Source organism: Tinamus guttatus, unplaced genomic scaffold (genome assembly GCF_059628265.1).
Source record: "Tinamus guttatus ecotype Peru unplaced genomic scaffold, ASM5962826v1 Tinamus_guttatus_pri_ptg000355l, whole genome shotgun sequence".
NCBI lineage: Eukaryota > Metazoa > Chordata > Aves > Tinamiformes > Tinamidae > Tinamus > Tinamus guttatus.
Genome location: NW_028288889.1, coordinates 1,493,977 through 1,510,376, shown reverse-complemented (window position 1 = coordinate 1,510,376; position 16,400 = coordinate 1,493,977). Strand labels below are relative to the sequence as shown.

Here is a 16,400-nt window from a genome sequence, read left to right as displayed (position 1 = left end):
CCCCAACACTGAAAGTTTTGCATAAAAGTCACTTAAAATATAACAGGAACAAGACTGGAGATGGACGAAACATAAAATTTCTTATATTGATAATGTATATAAATGCAACTGCATATTCCTACTTGCCCCTATTGCACTGTTTCCTTGGAAATTTAGAAAAGGTTTGTCCTTGTCCCAGACCCAATCAAAGTGAAGAGCACCAACAATCAGATGCTGCACTCTGCCCATGCAATAGTACTGCGCTCTCTAAACATGAAGTTTGCATTCAAGACTTCAAATTCAATTAGTACCAGAGTCTATTCTTGTCTGCTAAGCTCCCTGACCTGCTTGAGGAATTTCATCTGGCTCGAAAGAAGATGAATGTCAAGAGGCTCCTCAATGGCAAAACAGTTTTAACCTGGGAAACAAGCTGCCTGTCATGATGTGAAGTACCTACTCATGCAAGAGAAGAAATGTGTTAGAGCTCTGTGTTTCACAGCATTCATTGTTCAGAAATGAAGAGTCATCATTTCATCTCCACAAGCTTGAAAAAAATCTCTCAGTGAGCATACATAAAAGATGCTTTAGTCATTCACCTAGAGTTTTAATACATCTTTAGACTATATATGATATTTTTATACATATATACACACATACACATGCTTGTATGTGTAGTAGATACATAAATACATATGAAAAACACTCCAACAACAATCCAAACTCTTTAGAATAAACTAATGAAGAATATTTGACAAAAGATAGCAAAACTTAATCAGAAGTAGGAAAAATCTTATGCATTGAAACATTCCGGTCTCCAAGAGAAAAGAGTGAAACTAAAACAGAAGAGAAAGAGAGAAAAGATGCACAGAAAGGCAATCTGAAGAACCTCCAAAGATCAAGGTTTTCTAGTCAACAGTCTTGCAACTGAGGCTCCAGCTGCCAAATGAAAAGGGCATACACATAAATATCGCAATGTGTTAGGCCACACAATGGCCCCAAAGATAAGCGAAAGCGAAAATAAAGGCACAGTTTGCTCCTCGATCATAACATAATTGCTGTTATAAGCCAAAACGAATCTCAAGACAGGTCAAGGTAAATCCAGCTGCAGCCCAGGGGACCCCGAGGCCTGTGCTGTCAGCTAAATACAAAGCCTGTGCCAGCTGCAAACAACGACAACCCCATATTTATGCACCTTTAACATGACAATGCACTTGCTGAAGAAACTAAATGCTTCTCATGACTGAGGAACATCTGAAATACTAGACATGAGGCAGCTCACCAGGACTTCTGCTGAACTTGACAGAGTTCATCATTACTATACAGAGAGAGACTACATTATCTGAGGGACTAAAGCTTGCTGCCTAACTACACATCAAATTAGTTGATGATCAGTTAACTAACATCACTTAAAACTCCATAAAGCAATTCATATTTTCAAGTGGTTGCACATTCAGTTGAACTAAGTACGGATTCCCTTAAACACATTGCAAAATAAAGTGGGATGAAGAAGAAGCAACTAGCTGAAAGACTCCACCTTCCTCACCAAAATTTAAGGAGAATTTTGTGTATCTTTGCAATGTCCAGAAAGCCCCTGATCTCAGTTCTCAGGTGATTATTTTCAAGAGGAAGAACGGAAGTGCTCTGACCTTACTGCTCTAGAAAGCAATGTTACCATCAGAGAGTAATGTAGCAGGGGCCAGTAGCTATTCAGAGAAATGGAAATGATACTCAAGGAAAAGGAATGCAGTCATAAAAAAGAATCGTATATGGAAATCCAAAGGTAACTCATTAATATATCTCTTGTGGATGCATACATTCCACTTCTGACATATAAAAAGGGCAAAATTCCTTTAATTTTAATTTGCCCCCACTTCCGTAATGTGTGTCAACACCAGTTCTCTCTTGTCTCAAGCTCCTGCTATAGACACTATAATTATCAATTATAAACTAATTCCAGAAGAGTTCTGCTTCAGAAAAAATAAAGCCTGTCTGCTGGAATAGATGTGCACAGAAAAAAAACAGAATAGAAAATTATGTAAAATGCCACCCTGCACTGTATCTGACTTTTGCTGGTATGACCGTTGCATCATTTTGAAAGCTGGAGCCTACAAAGTACTTACTTTGCAACAATAACTTTGCCATTTCTTGAGCATTAGGAGCTATATCATAAAAATGAAAATGTCTCTGAATTACTGACACATTTTCTTTAATCAGGTACATAGTCTAGTTTTGTCCCCTCGTACAAAATTGCAATTGTTCCCGCAAACAAAATCTCGCCAGTAATAATTAAAACCCTTTGTGTGAGTGATCATTCTCTATTTGCTCCAGTTTTGAAAATACTGCTTTCAGAAACAGTGGTAGTACTGCCAGCAGACCTGCTTTTTACTATCTGCTTTTTTAAGCACAAGCGATTTCCCACAATTAACTTATACCATAGTTTACCACAGATGAGTTTTATCATTCAGATGAAAGATGATATACCAAAATTGACAAGTTGCTGAATAAGCATTCCATATTTTTCTTAGATCTGTCATTTCACATTAAGACAGCTCTTGAAGTGCATTACTGATTTCTGTATTTAGGTAGGAAGAAGGCAGCAACTGTTCATTACACTTACAGACCACTTATTTGCATTTGCATTTCTGCGGGGAGGAGAAAGTGTTTATATTCAGCTTCTATCTACCGGCGGCACAGAAGCCCAGATCTTATTAAAAAGAAGATGCCTGGCAGCTGCTCAGGAAGCTGACAGGAAAAGCGTAGACAGAATGCTATCCAGCACTGTTTGTATTTTAGGAAAGGTAATAAAATAAGGCATCTGTCCAAACAAAGCAGCCGAAGGCTGCTGAAATGATCCTGAAAGCATACAGGTGTTCAAATTCCGGGCTGTATCTGAAGTTGTAATGGCAAAGACAAAACCAGCAGATTTCCATACTGTTATTGGCAAGCAAAGTTTATATAGCAGTTTAAAATGGATTTGAAAAAAAAAATCATGTAAACTTTGTGAAATTTGGTTGCAGGAAAATCTATGATTAAATCCCACAAATTCCATTTTGAAAATTGAGAGAAACAGAGGCAGATTCAACCCCTGCAGACCTTGTAAGTCGCTTCACTGTGATTACTTTAAATTATCAAAGGAAACTCCAATCTCAATCACATGCATAACTGCAGTACTGAGAAGGCAAATCATCAGTTTTGACCTGATATAAAATGATCCTTAAAGTACCAAAAAAACAGGTTTTTCACTCTTTTCTAAAAGCAAGTTTGAATTTAAGTTAACAAAGTCCTCATCTCCAAGAGCATCTACCACTCATGCTATGTGAAGGGCACACACAGCTAAGTACACTGAAAAACTATCCTGAACTTGATTTTGAGATCCTTTGGGTAAACAGCCAGAACGAGGCAACAAGAGAAGCTCAAACTTCTGTATAAACGTAGAAGATTACATGTGACTCATCACTGAGTCTGCCTTCAAGAATTAATCTTTTCCCAAAATATCACCATTGATATATGCTAGATTAGCCTACACATTTTAGAGATTTGTCTACTCCCTAAATTGGATGAAGTTTTTAACAGGAGACTGTTGAGCAGTATCAGCAACTCCGTATTCGAAGTATTGGAAAAGGAAAAGTTATAAAAACCTCTGGCAAAAATCTGCCCTAAAGCTGACTTTTTCCATACTTCAAAATTATAATTCAAATGGCCTTGAGTAATAATTTATATGTGCAGAATTCTCTATAAATATTTAATCTTTCAGTTTAGCACTTGTTGAGAGCAAAAGGGAATGCCTTAATTCATTGTGTGCTTACAATGAAGCACGAGCACTATTCCTATTTTATATTTATTGCAAATAGCAGCCCTCGGTGCCAACTAATTTTTAAATATATCAGAATAGAATCCCTATAATCTCCTTGTCACAAAATGTAATAAAATATTAAAACTGTCAGATTAATAAATTGTCACTGAACTGCAAGAAATTAGGCAAATGCACTTGCGGTATAAATATAAGTGATGTGTAGACAGAAAATCTCAGAGCAGAACATTGCTGACATCTGTGAACCCTGCTGAGAGCAGGCAGGGGTTCTCTTTGCTGAGCAGAGATGCAAGGGGTGGTCTTACACAATGAAGCACTTGCTCAGGAGTTACTTAAAAGTGATGTATTTAGTTTTGCTCTACTCTTTTCTGTGTACATGAAGAAAGGTGTCCAGGAAGAGGATGGCATGGTGAGGCCCACAGGGCGACACAACACAGCCCCCCAGGCCCTCAGTGACCCCTCTTTGTCCTCATTGCTCCTCACTTCCCTCTAGCCGTGGCTCCCACTCCTCTCTCCACTATCAGCCTACAAGCCCTTTTTGTGCTGACAGGTGTTCCCCTCACACTGACTCACAGGCAGAGGGTCTCCTTGCAACAGCCGAGTGGGGAACAGCTATCTGATAACAACAGCATCAAGCAAACACAGCCACACTAGTTCTTGGGGCCAGAAGATGCTCCCTGGAAGTTACCACTGCTCCATTCTTAAAGATACTGTGCTCTATAAACTCCTTTAGTGAGCTACCAGTTCTCTGCCGTGTTTGATCTCTTGTAGTTTTTCACCCTACTAGTTTTGCACCTTACTGTGCAAAAATGATGCTCCTAAGTGAGATCAGCTCATGGGACCTCTGCAGTTCCCCACCGCAAGGTGAGTAACGACTCTACGTGGACTCTGTTTGGCTTCCCTTTGAGCCAAGTAGTGCAGAATTTAGCTCTGGTGAAACAGGAGACGAAACGGCAGCAGTGCCATCAGTTTCTACCTTCTTGTTTGCAATCTCCAGGAGTACAGCAGAGCACTCCAGCGCGGTGTCAGGACGCGGCTGGAGGAGAGGGAGGGCTGCGGGAAGCCGCAGGCTGCCACAGAACACCCACGACTGCTCCTGTTCAAACACTCCCGCTGCAGACTAGTCTCAGAGCACCTCGAACCCTGCATCTTGACACGGGCCTGCCTACTAGCATCTTTTCTGGCAGAGTTACTAGGCTGACATTTAGGATCGGTTAACACTATCAATCAAAACCGTTAGGGGCACAAGGTGAGGTAACCAGACATTCCCAAACCCGTGGATTTGTTTGCTTGTTTGCTTTGTAGAACTTATTTTGGCCCGGTTGGATTAAGATAACAATATCATGAAATTTGACTTTGAAAGAGTAATCTTGCCAAACTTCAAAGTCAGATCCATTATGAAATTGTTCCTGCTTTGAGCTCAGGTTGGACCACATCACCTCCTGAGGTCCCTTCCAATGCAGCTTATGATATCATGGTAGATGACACCATGAAAAATTTCCCTAATGATGGTTATCTTTATTCCCTCATTACGGGAATCCTGGCAAACATATGGCAAAGACAGGGATCTCTTGACATCCGACTTGCAGTCAGGGCACCATGGATTTGTCCCAATCATTAAGCAGTCTCCTATTATCCTGCATAACTTGGGATGAACTTAAACTCAAATACAAGAGTAAATTAGTGAGGCAAAAGGAGTAGCTTAAGAATCTAACTTTAAACTATAACAATTCAGAGTCTTGACTACCTCTACAAACACAGAACTTTTAGAATAAAATGTGCCACAAATCTAATTCTGCCCAACAGTCTAATTCTGAAAGTCTAATTCTTCAACAGTCTTTAAAGTAAACGGTGTTGAAAGTAAGCTTCTTTAGCTGTCATGTTTATTATTCAACTGGAGAGACATTTTGATAACACTTTTTTTTCATATTCCAATTTCCTTGCAGAAATAAAAACAAATATAAAAAAAAAATTTGCACAGGTATCATGAGAACAAGACAAGAATTATTACACACTGTAAACTATACATCCAAAGAACCTACATGAAGACCAATCTCTCTCTCTCTCTCTCAAAAAAAAATAAAAAAAAATAAAAGCTTGTGGAAAAGCTTGTGGCTAACAGACTTCAGACCATCTCTTTTGCAACTCAGCCACATCCTGGATTTGCCTTAATAGCAGATTCCAGGTTTAGTTCTCGTCTCTGTCATATTCAAGATAGATTTATGTTCCTGCCAACCACTGGATACAACACAATAATTTCCTATTTTATTCTTTTTATGTCCTAAACTGTATACAAGAGGGTATGGTTTATGTAGTTTCCCCAAGAGCTGTAGTTTGACCCCTGTGGAACTACTGAAAATTAACGCTGCCATGGGGTTGAAAGTAAAACAGTTAAAAGAAATGATGCTCGAGTCAAGAATAATAATAGCAATCTCATTTTTTTGAATGAGTCTCTTGTAAATTTCCGTTTAAGTTAACATATAATAAACAGTGTTTCCAGTGAAGTCACAATGTATTTTTGGCATTACTACCACAGAAAACCACACTGTATTCAGCAAACAAGCCATTTGGTTCCATCACCTTATCTAATTCATTCAAAGTGTTCCAAGAAAATGGTACAGGAAAAGATCTCCCCCACCACGCCTGCTATCGTTGTGGAATGTTCTTGGGAGCCAACAAACAGCTGCCTTTGTAACTTCTCACATCAGCAAATGAATCTCTATAGATCTGTAATGATATCGACCTGCTTTGTCTCATCTCTCAAGAACTACTGCATCAGGCACATGTAGCTTTTTTGAGACTTAGAGAAATCTGCCTTCGGCATTTACACATGAGCTTTTCCTGTTTAATGCCACAAAAATTAGTTCTTTACATATACAGATTTAATATGTTTACCACAGAGGTATAGATACAATAGCAATCCTCAAATTTTGCTGCAACATTGTAAGCTGATGATAAATGAAATAATAATAAGCTACATATTGAAAAGGGTCAGATCTACTCATTTTTCCAATACACTTCTTTGACCATAGCCACTGAGGCACCTGAGTGCCTTATAATCCTTAAAGACAGCAAAGGAACTGACATACAATAAAAGCGAAGTTACCTGGATGCCTCTGTGAGCTCCTAAAATTCGATTTATGAAGATGTTTGGTACCTCTAGTACCAAACACAAATGTTTCAGACACCCTTAAAGTAAAACTAAATCACGTACTCTTTCACTCTAAAGGAGTGGGGTAAAAAAAAAGAAGTTGCAGTGACTTTTTTTTTTTTTTTTAAAAAAAAAAGCTCAATAGAGAGCGTGCACATAACACTGGAGAGCAAGGTTTAAATTTTCTCTTCTATTTCTCCTCCTAATAGCAATAGCATGTGTTAGAGGACGTGAATACAGATCACTCTTACCAAAAATCACACGCAGACGTTAGAGCCACTTTCTCTTTCCCCGTGGCATAATGAGTATTTCCTGATTGTATGCAGATCTGAATAGTTGCTGCGAGGAAGTCTGAAACGCGTTAGCGTGCTCACCTGGGACACGTGAGACACACCAAAAATCTTTTTCCAAATCAATCTGAACCAAGGCATTATCTTTCTTTGAAGTACATCTGAAACACTGAAGTACTTATTTTTTATGGTAAGCCCAGTACGGACTTAAACATTCTCTGAAAGAGCACGATCAGGGAAGTCTCAACAGTCAGGTCCAGCATTCCTTCTACCCTCGTGTTTGGGCAGCTAAACCTAGACTGAATCTAGAGGACAGTGACAGTGACAGTGCGAGTACCCTCAGCACACTGGGCTGCTTCCCAGGTCTAAACTTCAAGCAATGGCAAAAATCAAAGGTACCTTAGATGCAGGTGCCCACAAGAAGACCTTGCACCTGATGGCATTTAGAGTCACTACAGTGCAACTTGCTCACAGGCCTGAGTGGGTGATTATGGACAGGGAATAGCGTGCAGAAGCTCTCAGAAGCTCATCACACTACCATTCTTTCCACCATAACATGTTGTATTTAAAGTTTCAAAAGTTGAAATATAAAACCATGCTGTGCCTTAGATAAAAATACAAAGTTGCACTGGTGGCAATTCTTATTAAAAATATCAGAAAAAAAAAACATGGGGGGCTATATAAGAATGTAAAATTGGGGTTCTGTTCTTTGAATTTTACATATTTATTTTTAAATAAAGCCCTCTTTAATGACAATCAGATTTGGCTTTGTTGTTTTGCTCCTTGTCCTAGCATGCACTTCATACCATTTTAAAAACCAACAGGTTCACTGATGGCAGAGTAATTCTCTTGGCAAATGAAACAGCTCTTACATGATCAATAAGAGCCTACCAGGTACTTTGTGCATCAGTGCTGGCTTTAATCTAGAGGAGAGAAAAGCAGCCCACTCGCAATACTGTTCTCCTGCGGTCCCAGGAAAGGCACAGAGCACAGTGTCACACTCATACTTGAAGAGTTAAGATCATCAAGGACGGCCCACGTTGCTACCCTGCGAAGTAACGTTGACACCCGGACGAACCCCGAGTTTTGACACAAAAGCAAGGACTTTGGCAAGCTAATTCTTCACTATCTGAAATACACTGTTGGTGTTGGTAAGGGTTTTGTCATAATAGGCAATGGGCATCTTATTTCTCTGAAATTACTTTTTTTTTTGAATTTTTACATCAGAATTAAAACTACAATGTTTACTACAGCTCTTGCATGTCAAAATTCAGATTATTAAAATTAGAACCAAAGAATGTGCAGAAGTTCTGTAGCAACCTTTATTGCAGCTTTAGTGCAGCAGCTGCATAGCCTGGAACTGCCCCAATTTGAATGAATTGCCAAAGCAGCAAAAAAGCAACAAAACAAAAGCAACCTCCAGCAGCATGGGGGCAGGGAGGGGAGAGAGAAGAACAACTCGGTGTCAGAGAAGCCAGCAACTGTTTTCTGCAACTGCAGGCTAAATTTCACTATCTGTGGTCCTCCAGATACAGACTATAAATGTGTTATCGTACTTGAAAGACTGGCGCAATTAGGTTTGATGTCTATATCAGGATATGAATTTTTCCACAGATTTTTTTTGTTAAAACCAAAGTAGCTAGCCTCTATTTTAAAGGAAAATATTACAGCCAAAGTAGTTTTCACAGTCAGCCTTACTGTAACTCTTACTGACACTAGGTTTGTTTCTGCTATAAATAGTACTTATTTAACAACTAATACAAGCGTAAAGTAACAAATAAAAACACACTACTAAATGCTGCAAAGGCCATAAAATCTCGCCCCCGCAATAATGCCCAGCCACCCACATCAGGCATCCAGGCTCTAGTAAAGCTGATTACCGACGGCAGCCACAAAGGGCAGTGGAGAAGGGGAATTTGACCCACGATTTTGACCCTGCTACAGCTGCTGCTCGGGAGCTCGTTCTGCACACCAGGCTGGCAGAAGCCACCCTCCGTGGGCAGAGCCCATCCACAAGGCTCTCCTCGCCCGCTGCTGCGCGCGCCGCGAGGGGCAAAGGCCTGTCCACAAGCACGAGGCCGCTGCCCCTGCCTGCGCTCACTCTGTGTCTTTCTTCAATCCTGTTTTGGCCCCAAGCAGAGAATAAGATGCCAGAGGTGTGTGCACACGAGCTACGCACTGCGAGCCAGAGCAGGGTGGCTGCATTCGGGGCTCTGGGGGTTGACCACTAAACACAAGAGCACAGTGTGACTGTCAGATTTATATGCAAGACGGTGGCAGTATGTTTGGAGAGCCTTTGCAGGAAGATTTGTGCTTGTTGACATTATGAATTAGCTAACAAACAACTTGGTCTTAAGGATGGGAGATACCAACCGTGGAAACCAAAAATTCTGGAAAACCTTCCGGACTGAACAAGAACTATAGGCCTTAAGGGGACAGAACCCTGAGGATGGGGGAAAGGCCCAGGAGACAGACAACTGCCTGAGGCATTTTTGTTGTTGCTTGTTGATTCATTTCTCAGTCTTGTTTTTAGCCTGACTTAAAAAAAGGCAATTTCCGACATAAAGCAAAATTCTTTTCCTATTTTTGGTTCATATTAACAATGGTTCATCACGAGAAGGAAACAAAAGGCTCTAGTAATGTGACATTTTCTCCTCTTTAGGGGTACTTACAAGATGGCAGACCACACTAATGTGGCTTCCAGACATTTAATTATAGTATAGAAAAAGATAGCAAAGAAAAATACAAATGACACTCCACATGCACTAGTGTAACTACAGCATTTTCCATGAGGTGTCAGCAGAAGTATCTGAACATACTGCTCAGGCCTTACAAGTGTTTCTCCTGGCTGCTAAGCAACTGCAGAGGAATAAGTTTCACATGTGAGATGTAAATAACCTTTCATGGTTTATCTTTGCATTTGCTCACTCCTCTACTTAAAGGGGCCGTACCACTCGCATCCTCTCCCTCCCTCCAACTTCGCAGGCACTGCTGGAATTCTGAGCTCCTTTCCCTCATTGCCTCCCTCCCCTGATAGAGCTTTTTCAAAACGTAACTGAGCTTGAATTATGCCAGGTTCAGTTTTCTGTCCCCTGTAATCCGGAAAAATAATTTGTGTCCCACATGTCTTTCATGTTGAATATTCACATAATTAAGAGTACTCAAATTTATCAGAGGTCTCCTAGGACAGCTGGGTATTTAAGACTGAACTCTTATCTCATGAGAATGGAAAAGGATAAAGGATATATCACAGAGTAAGCACATACTGCGGTGCAAAAGGACATTAATGCTTTTAAGGAGATAATTCGCCACCACAATACATTGCCAACCTCCCCTTTCTCCTAAGTATATTACATATCCTGCCTTTAAGACAGCAAACCCCACCTTTCCTTTACTGTGTATAAGGACCACAAGACACATTACCAGTATAAAATGAGTCTTTTCAGGGCTGATACATGAACAGAAACAACTGTCCTTCAGCAATACAGAGGATAAGCATTTTCATCCTAACATTCAGCACTGGCTAAAACTCTGCCAGATCCCTGGCAGTCGCAAGAATGATTTACACTAATCATACACTATACATATCAAAGACCTGATTCTTCAACTCCTGTTTTTTTAAAAACTCAAGGAGTTCTATTTGAAGCCAGAGAACAACTTAAATGAAAAAAAAACACAGAATGAGACCCTTTGATACGCTATACTTTCAGTTTGCAGTAAAAAGCTTCAAGTGTTGAATCTTAAGTATGTCACATTAATTTCCCAAACAGTGCAGTTATTAGCAAAAGCGCAATGTGAGAGTAGTTTGAACACAATGAGAGGTGCTCACTGGCATCCAGCTGATGGTCAGTCGCACAGTTTAGCATAGCAAACAGCATATTAAGATTTCCACGTTAGCATTAAAAGAGCTACTAGAGGACAGCTTTCCTTCGGTTATTCTCATTCCTCAAAAGCAAGATGCTCTTACCTCTGCTTTGTACCATGAAGGTCAGACTCTATCTGTATGTAATACAGTTATTCTCAGTAAATTAATCAGTCTGAAGTTTTAAATTCCCTGAGACAAGAACACTGAATCAAATCAGCCTTCTGGGTAACTTGCTTAGTTTGAGAGGTACTGCTAGTATAAACTGCCATAAAACGTATGCTTAACATATGTACACAATGATGAATATGAGTTCATTAAATAACTGCATTTTTTGGAATGAAATCAGTGAGGCCAGGTATTCAAATACTAGGCAATGTCAGAACTAAGACTGTGCATATATGCCTTAAGAAAATAATCCTACCCCAACAGCTTTCTTAGTATGTACCTGAGCACGCAATAACAAACACAAGAAAACATTCCCCTTTCTCTCTCAAACCTTTGCCCTAATACACATATTGAATGAAACAAAATATTTTTAAAATATACAACATGAGATTAGGTAGCTAACTGAAAAATGTGTGGAAAATTTTCAGAGACACGTAGGTGAAGTTTGACATCTTCAGCCTCTGTTAGAACTCAAGGCTATTCCAGTATCTGGCTCATTAATGCTCTACAGCACTCAAACAACGGAAACCTCCGTTTTGGCACTCCCTAAATTTAGAAGAAATTATTCACAAATCTACAGCACTAAAATTCTGTCATGTATAAATTTAGAGGTTTTATAAGGTAGAAGTGGGAATTAAAAAAATAAGCCAGAAATGGCATTTCTTGCAAACATATGCATCTCTGTACAAGGACCTAGTAGCTTGAAATCAAGGACCTCACTTGTTATTTAAAATAAACAACATCCTCTGTTAACATTAACAAATGTATTTTAATATTTAATTTACTTTAAAGGAATGCACCTTGCCCGTAAGTTCAAGTTACCTGCTAGTCAGCTGAGGCAAATGGAAGTTATGACTGCAATGCAATGAGCACAATACAGGCCCTGGAGATGGCACGACCAAGAACCTCCATTTAACAGGGCAAACATGTGACAAGTGAAAGAGGCTGCAGATGAACTGGGGAGATTTCTCCTAAGGGGGACGTGCAAATATGCATGAATTGTGCCTGATGCGTCTGGGAGTAGGCCTAGGCTGTTGCTCAGGAGCTGCTGAGCATGCAACATTGATACGATTCAGTGGAAGATCAGAGCTCATTTTAAACTCCTTCCCATAGGCTACACAAGCCAGAAACAGCTAGTACTAGAAGCCCCCCTAGAAGATAAGCTCGACTTGCAATGAAATCCAATGCTGTGTTGGAGCTGAAGAAAGTCTGGAAGGCTTATTGGTAAAGGGCCAACCATGGCTGTAAAGCAGCAGCCCTCAACTGAACTATGCCAATCCTTTGCAGGGACCATTTTTGGAACCATTTATCAGGTATTAAGAGTGTCTGCTATTTCCTTCCTTTATTCTAAGCAAGGAAAGAAGAAGGCACCTCTCATTTCTGTGACAAATTTCAAGTTTCATTTCGGGATGTAGACTCATTTGAATATTAAAATCTAAAATACTAATGATTTTCTTTCTACTAGCCTCAAACTATTTTTATTTCAAGAGAACTAAGATAAAGTTAAAGCATGAAAAATATAGGTTGCATTTAAATTTATTTTGAAAATAGACAGAGTGATGTACAGCTGACTACAGAAGACTCATGGTAATTCCTTAAACATTTAACTCAGCATCTCATTCAGCTGGCCAGTAGGAACCCAGATAACAGACTGGTAGTTCCCTGTGCATTCTTTTCTAAAGTTTAAAATACAATCCCAGTGGCTTGTTTTATTTTCCTGATGACAGTGTAAAGCAGAAGTGTAAATCATCGAGCAGTGCAAATGAGTAATGATCATACAAAAATCTGACCAGCCCTATGTGTAAGCAGAACTCCCAGGCAAAAGCTCAGCTTTATTCAGCTCAGCATAAAGAAGACTTTAAAACTACAAATGCTTTTTTTTTTTTTTTAAGAGAATTCAGGGACATGAAAGGCAATAGGTAACATAAGAATATGCTTTTTTGTATGACAAAAAAATCTTGCTTTCATAGATATTAATCATTCTAAAATAGAGCCACTTCATATACAAGCTGAAAAAAGCCCTAAAATTTTAAATAAAACTGTTGCAACATACTCACCTGCATTAGAGCCTGTCAAGTTGTAACGTGCGTTTAGCTTTTTTATGATGTTTTCATGGATCTGATACCAGTCACTCTCTGTGTTGCACCTACAAAAATGAGAGTATTCTTAAATCTGAAACATGGCTTGCTTCATCACATCTCTAAATAAATCCTCTTCTGTTCAAACTAACAACAATATGGGAGGCAATAAAGTGCCATCAAACTGACTGTCTTGATGCAAAGGCCTAGTAATGAGAGTGCTCTTAACAGGAAAGAAGTACATGATGGGAAGACCTGTTCTGTGTAGAAAGAGCAGGAGAAGGATATGAAGAGTTTTCCTAAGCCCTGAGTGGGGCACAGCCTCCAAACGGAGTCCCTTGTTTAGGCATTTCAAACAGACCGCTCCACAGAACATTCCTTACTACAGTGTGTCCAAGATCAGCAGGAAGTTACATACTCTGTGTTGATACGGCTAGAAAATTGAGCTTTATTCCAGCCTAGCATCAGCCAACATTTACTATTTAATCAACTATTCATTTACAAATCTATTTTTGATTTCTTCATTCTCCTGTACTGTCTTTTATACTTTTGCTATGCCAGTTATATAATCACTTTATTGCATAAAAGTTATAAGCCTGTGTTTTTCTGGAGTCATCAAGTACTTCCAGTAGCTGCTTAGGCAGCACAAGGCATTCAAACTAGTGTTAAAAGCACTTCATGTTGCCATAAAAAGAGAGCTCCAGAAGCTCTTACAAGGATGTGACAAATGCTGAAACATACAAGAAGATTTAAAAGAATGTAGTCCTCTCTTTCATTATTAGCCCACTTAATAAAAAAATCTGTAGAACTAGCTGAAATTTCTAAACTGTGACAAAAAAAAAGAACTGTGGCAAAAAAAGAAAACTCTATCACATTTTTTCAACATAAAAGTGCTACAGCTACTTATTCACCCTGCATTTAAAACCACTGCTGCTGATGTAAACTGACTCAAAGATCTTGTAAAAATTAAAAAGAGACCATTCCTTACATGTATACTTTTAAGACGAGATCATCCTTTGAATCTCCTGCCAGCAAATCTGCAATACTGAGGACAGCGCAGCCAAAGGGCCGTCTGTACTGGACGTTGCAAGCATTTTTCTTTTCTCCAGCTCCCATTCGACCTGCCAAACAAAATATACATTTGATATGGGTAAGTCACAGAACCGCTTCCCTCTGAAACCACAGAAGGGAGGCAGAGAGCAGTGCAAGCCCCGATGAGATGGGTCTGAGCAGACAAACCCAAGAGCACTGCCTGCAAATCTCCTCCCTCTGCCCTGTTCCAAGGACAAAAGATAAAGTGAGGTCACTAAACATGTGCTGACCTTGGAAGGTCTCAGGCCAAAGAAACTCCTCATCCTTCGCATCCTCCACTCAATAGGCAATTCCTTCTAAAACCCAGTGATTCTGAAGCCCCTGTTCATGACACCACCAAATTAAATTCTGAGTTCAGACATGACACGTTACTTAACACTTGATCCTCCTCCCCGTGATCTGTGAGAGGTGTTCTGATTGAGCCATTACAGTTTAGTAATCAAGTGGTGCCTCCAAATGGGCAACTAGCTAACGAGGGGGTGATTAGGAGCTGCAGGGATCAAAAGTAGAGATGAAAGATGGGGAGGAATGATGACAAAGGGCAGAAAAATAAACTATGATAAAGAAAGAAAGAAAGAAAGAAGGCAGTCAAGGAAAACAGAGTTGGAAACAAAGTATTTTTCTTAGCCTTTTCTATTTGATTTAAATACAATTGCTCAATCCTCTCATTGCAATCCTGGCATATGAAACAGCCCTCTTTCTAACCATTTTATTCAATTGCATACTGGCAGCGATGCATCTTTCCCACAAAGTCTTCATTTCTGACAAGAAAAACCTCCGGCTGCGGTTGCTGCGGGACACTGGCCTCCCCCCAGGACTCCCAGGCACCACAGAAGCTCCAAGGGTAATTGCTCTTCTTCACATCACACAGCATATAAATCTGATTTTAACTTTTTAATATTTCAATGATTCACTTATAATCTTGACTGAGAATATATTTGAAAAGCATTCAGTACAAAAAAAAAGTCAACTCTCTATTCTCCCGTGAAACATTTATTCTCTCCAAATTTACTTGCATTACATTAGAGGCTATCAAATTATCTCCCCATCCTTACTAATAAAAACAAAGCACAGTAGCTGGTATTCTGATGAAACACTAAAACAGCATAAAAATGCAAGTAAAAATATTTAAAGCTTTAAAATATTGCTTATTTTGTAGCGAGTTGTTTCTGGAGTCTGCATATATTTGAGCTACTGTATTTCAAACCAATATATTTTTCAAGAACAGCAAAAAATATAGTCAGTACTGCACTGTTACAACTGCAGAGATGCTTTACAGAGAAAATTGAATGTATCTAGGAGTTCACACTTAAAATTTGTTTCAGATCAGTACAGCCCAGACAACTTCTTAAAATAAATATGTAACAAAAAAACACACACTTTTAATCTCTTCAGCTACATTTGAGAGAACATTGTAATTACTTGCACCATCATGGGTTAAAATTCATGTGAGATCTCCTTAACGCTCCTTCTTTTCAGAAGGGTCAGGCAGAAGATGAAATTCATCTGAACAATTTCACATCTAAACATACTCCCCCAGACGTTATATATTAATTTAAAAAGTAGCCAAAACAGCATAGAGAAATTCCAGAGAATTTTGACATCAGGATAGAAGCGTTTTTGTTTCCAAACTTACTCAACAGTCTAACTAGTTCAACAGAGCCCAAAACTGACCTCAAGCAGGGTTTCTTGCTGCCATTGTTTACTGCCCTGCACCTACCAAATGTGAAATTTCTACTCAAGTCTGTAATACCCACCTATTCGGATAATGTGCACAGTGATGTAGATGTCCTTCCTGAGTTCACTGCTACCCAAATCCTGCACAAAATCAGAATTTCATTATTTCTGACCTCTCATTAAAATGTGGCATTTAAAAAGATATTTCCACATTGCTTTCCTGCTAATGAAAGTGATAAATGACTTCACTATTCATTTACACAGCATTAAAAAGTTATCCCTGTAACATTTT

At 39.3% G+C, this 16,400-nt stretch overlaps 1 protein-coding gene across 1 annotated transcript in view; it reads right to left on the bottom strand.

The window, feature by feature from the left end:
- The window catches only part of DOCK4 (dedicator of cytokinesis 4), a 218,055-nt gene that overhangs the window by 95,814 nt on the left and 105,841 nt on the right, over positions 1–16,400 (bottom strand). The window contains exons 10-12 of the mRNA XM_088529928.1: positions 16,189–16,249; positions 14,328–14,460; positions 13,319–13,407 (exon numbers count right to left, since the gene is read on the bottom strand). Of these exons, the coding sequence (XP_088386054.1) occupies positions 13,319–13,407; positions 14,328–14,460; positions 16,189–16,249 (283 nt within the window). The remainder of the gene's footprint in view (positions 1–13,318; positions 13,408–14,327; positions 14,461–16,188; positions 16,250–16,400) is intronic.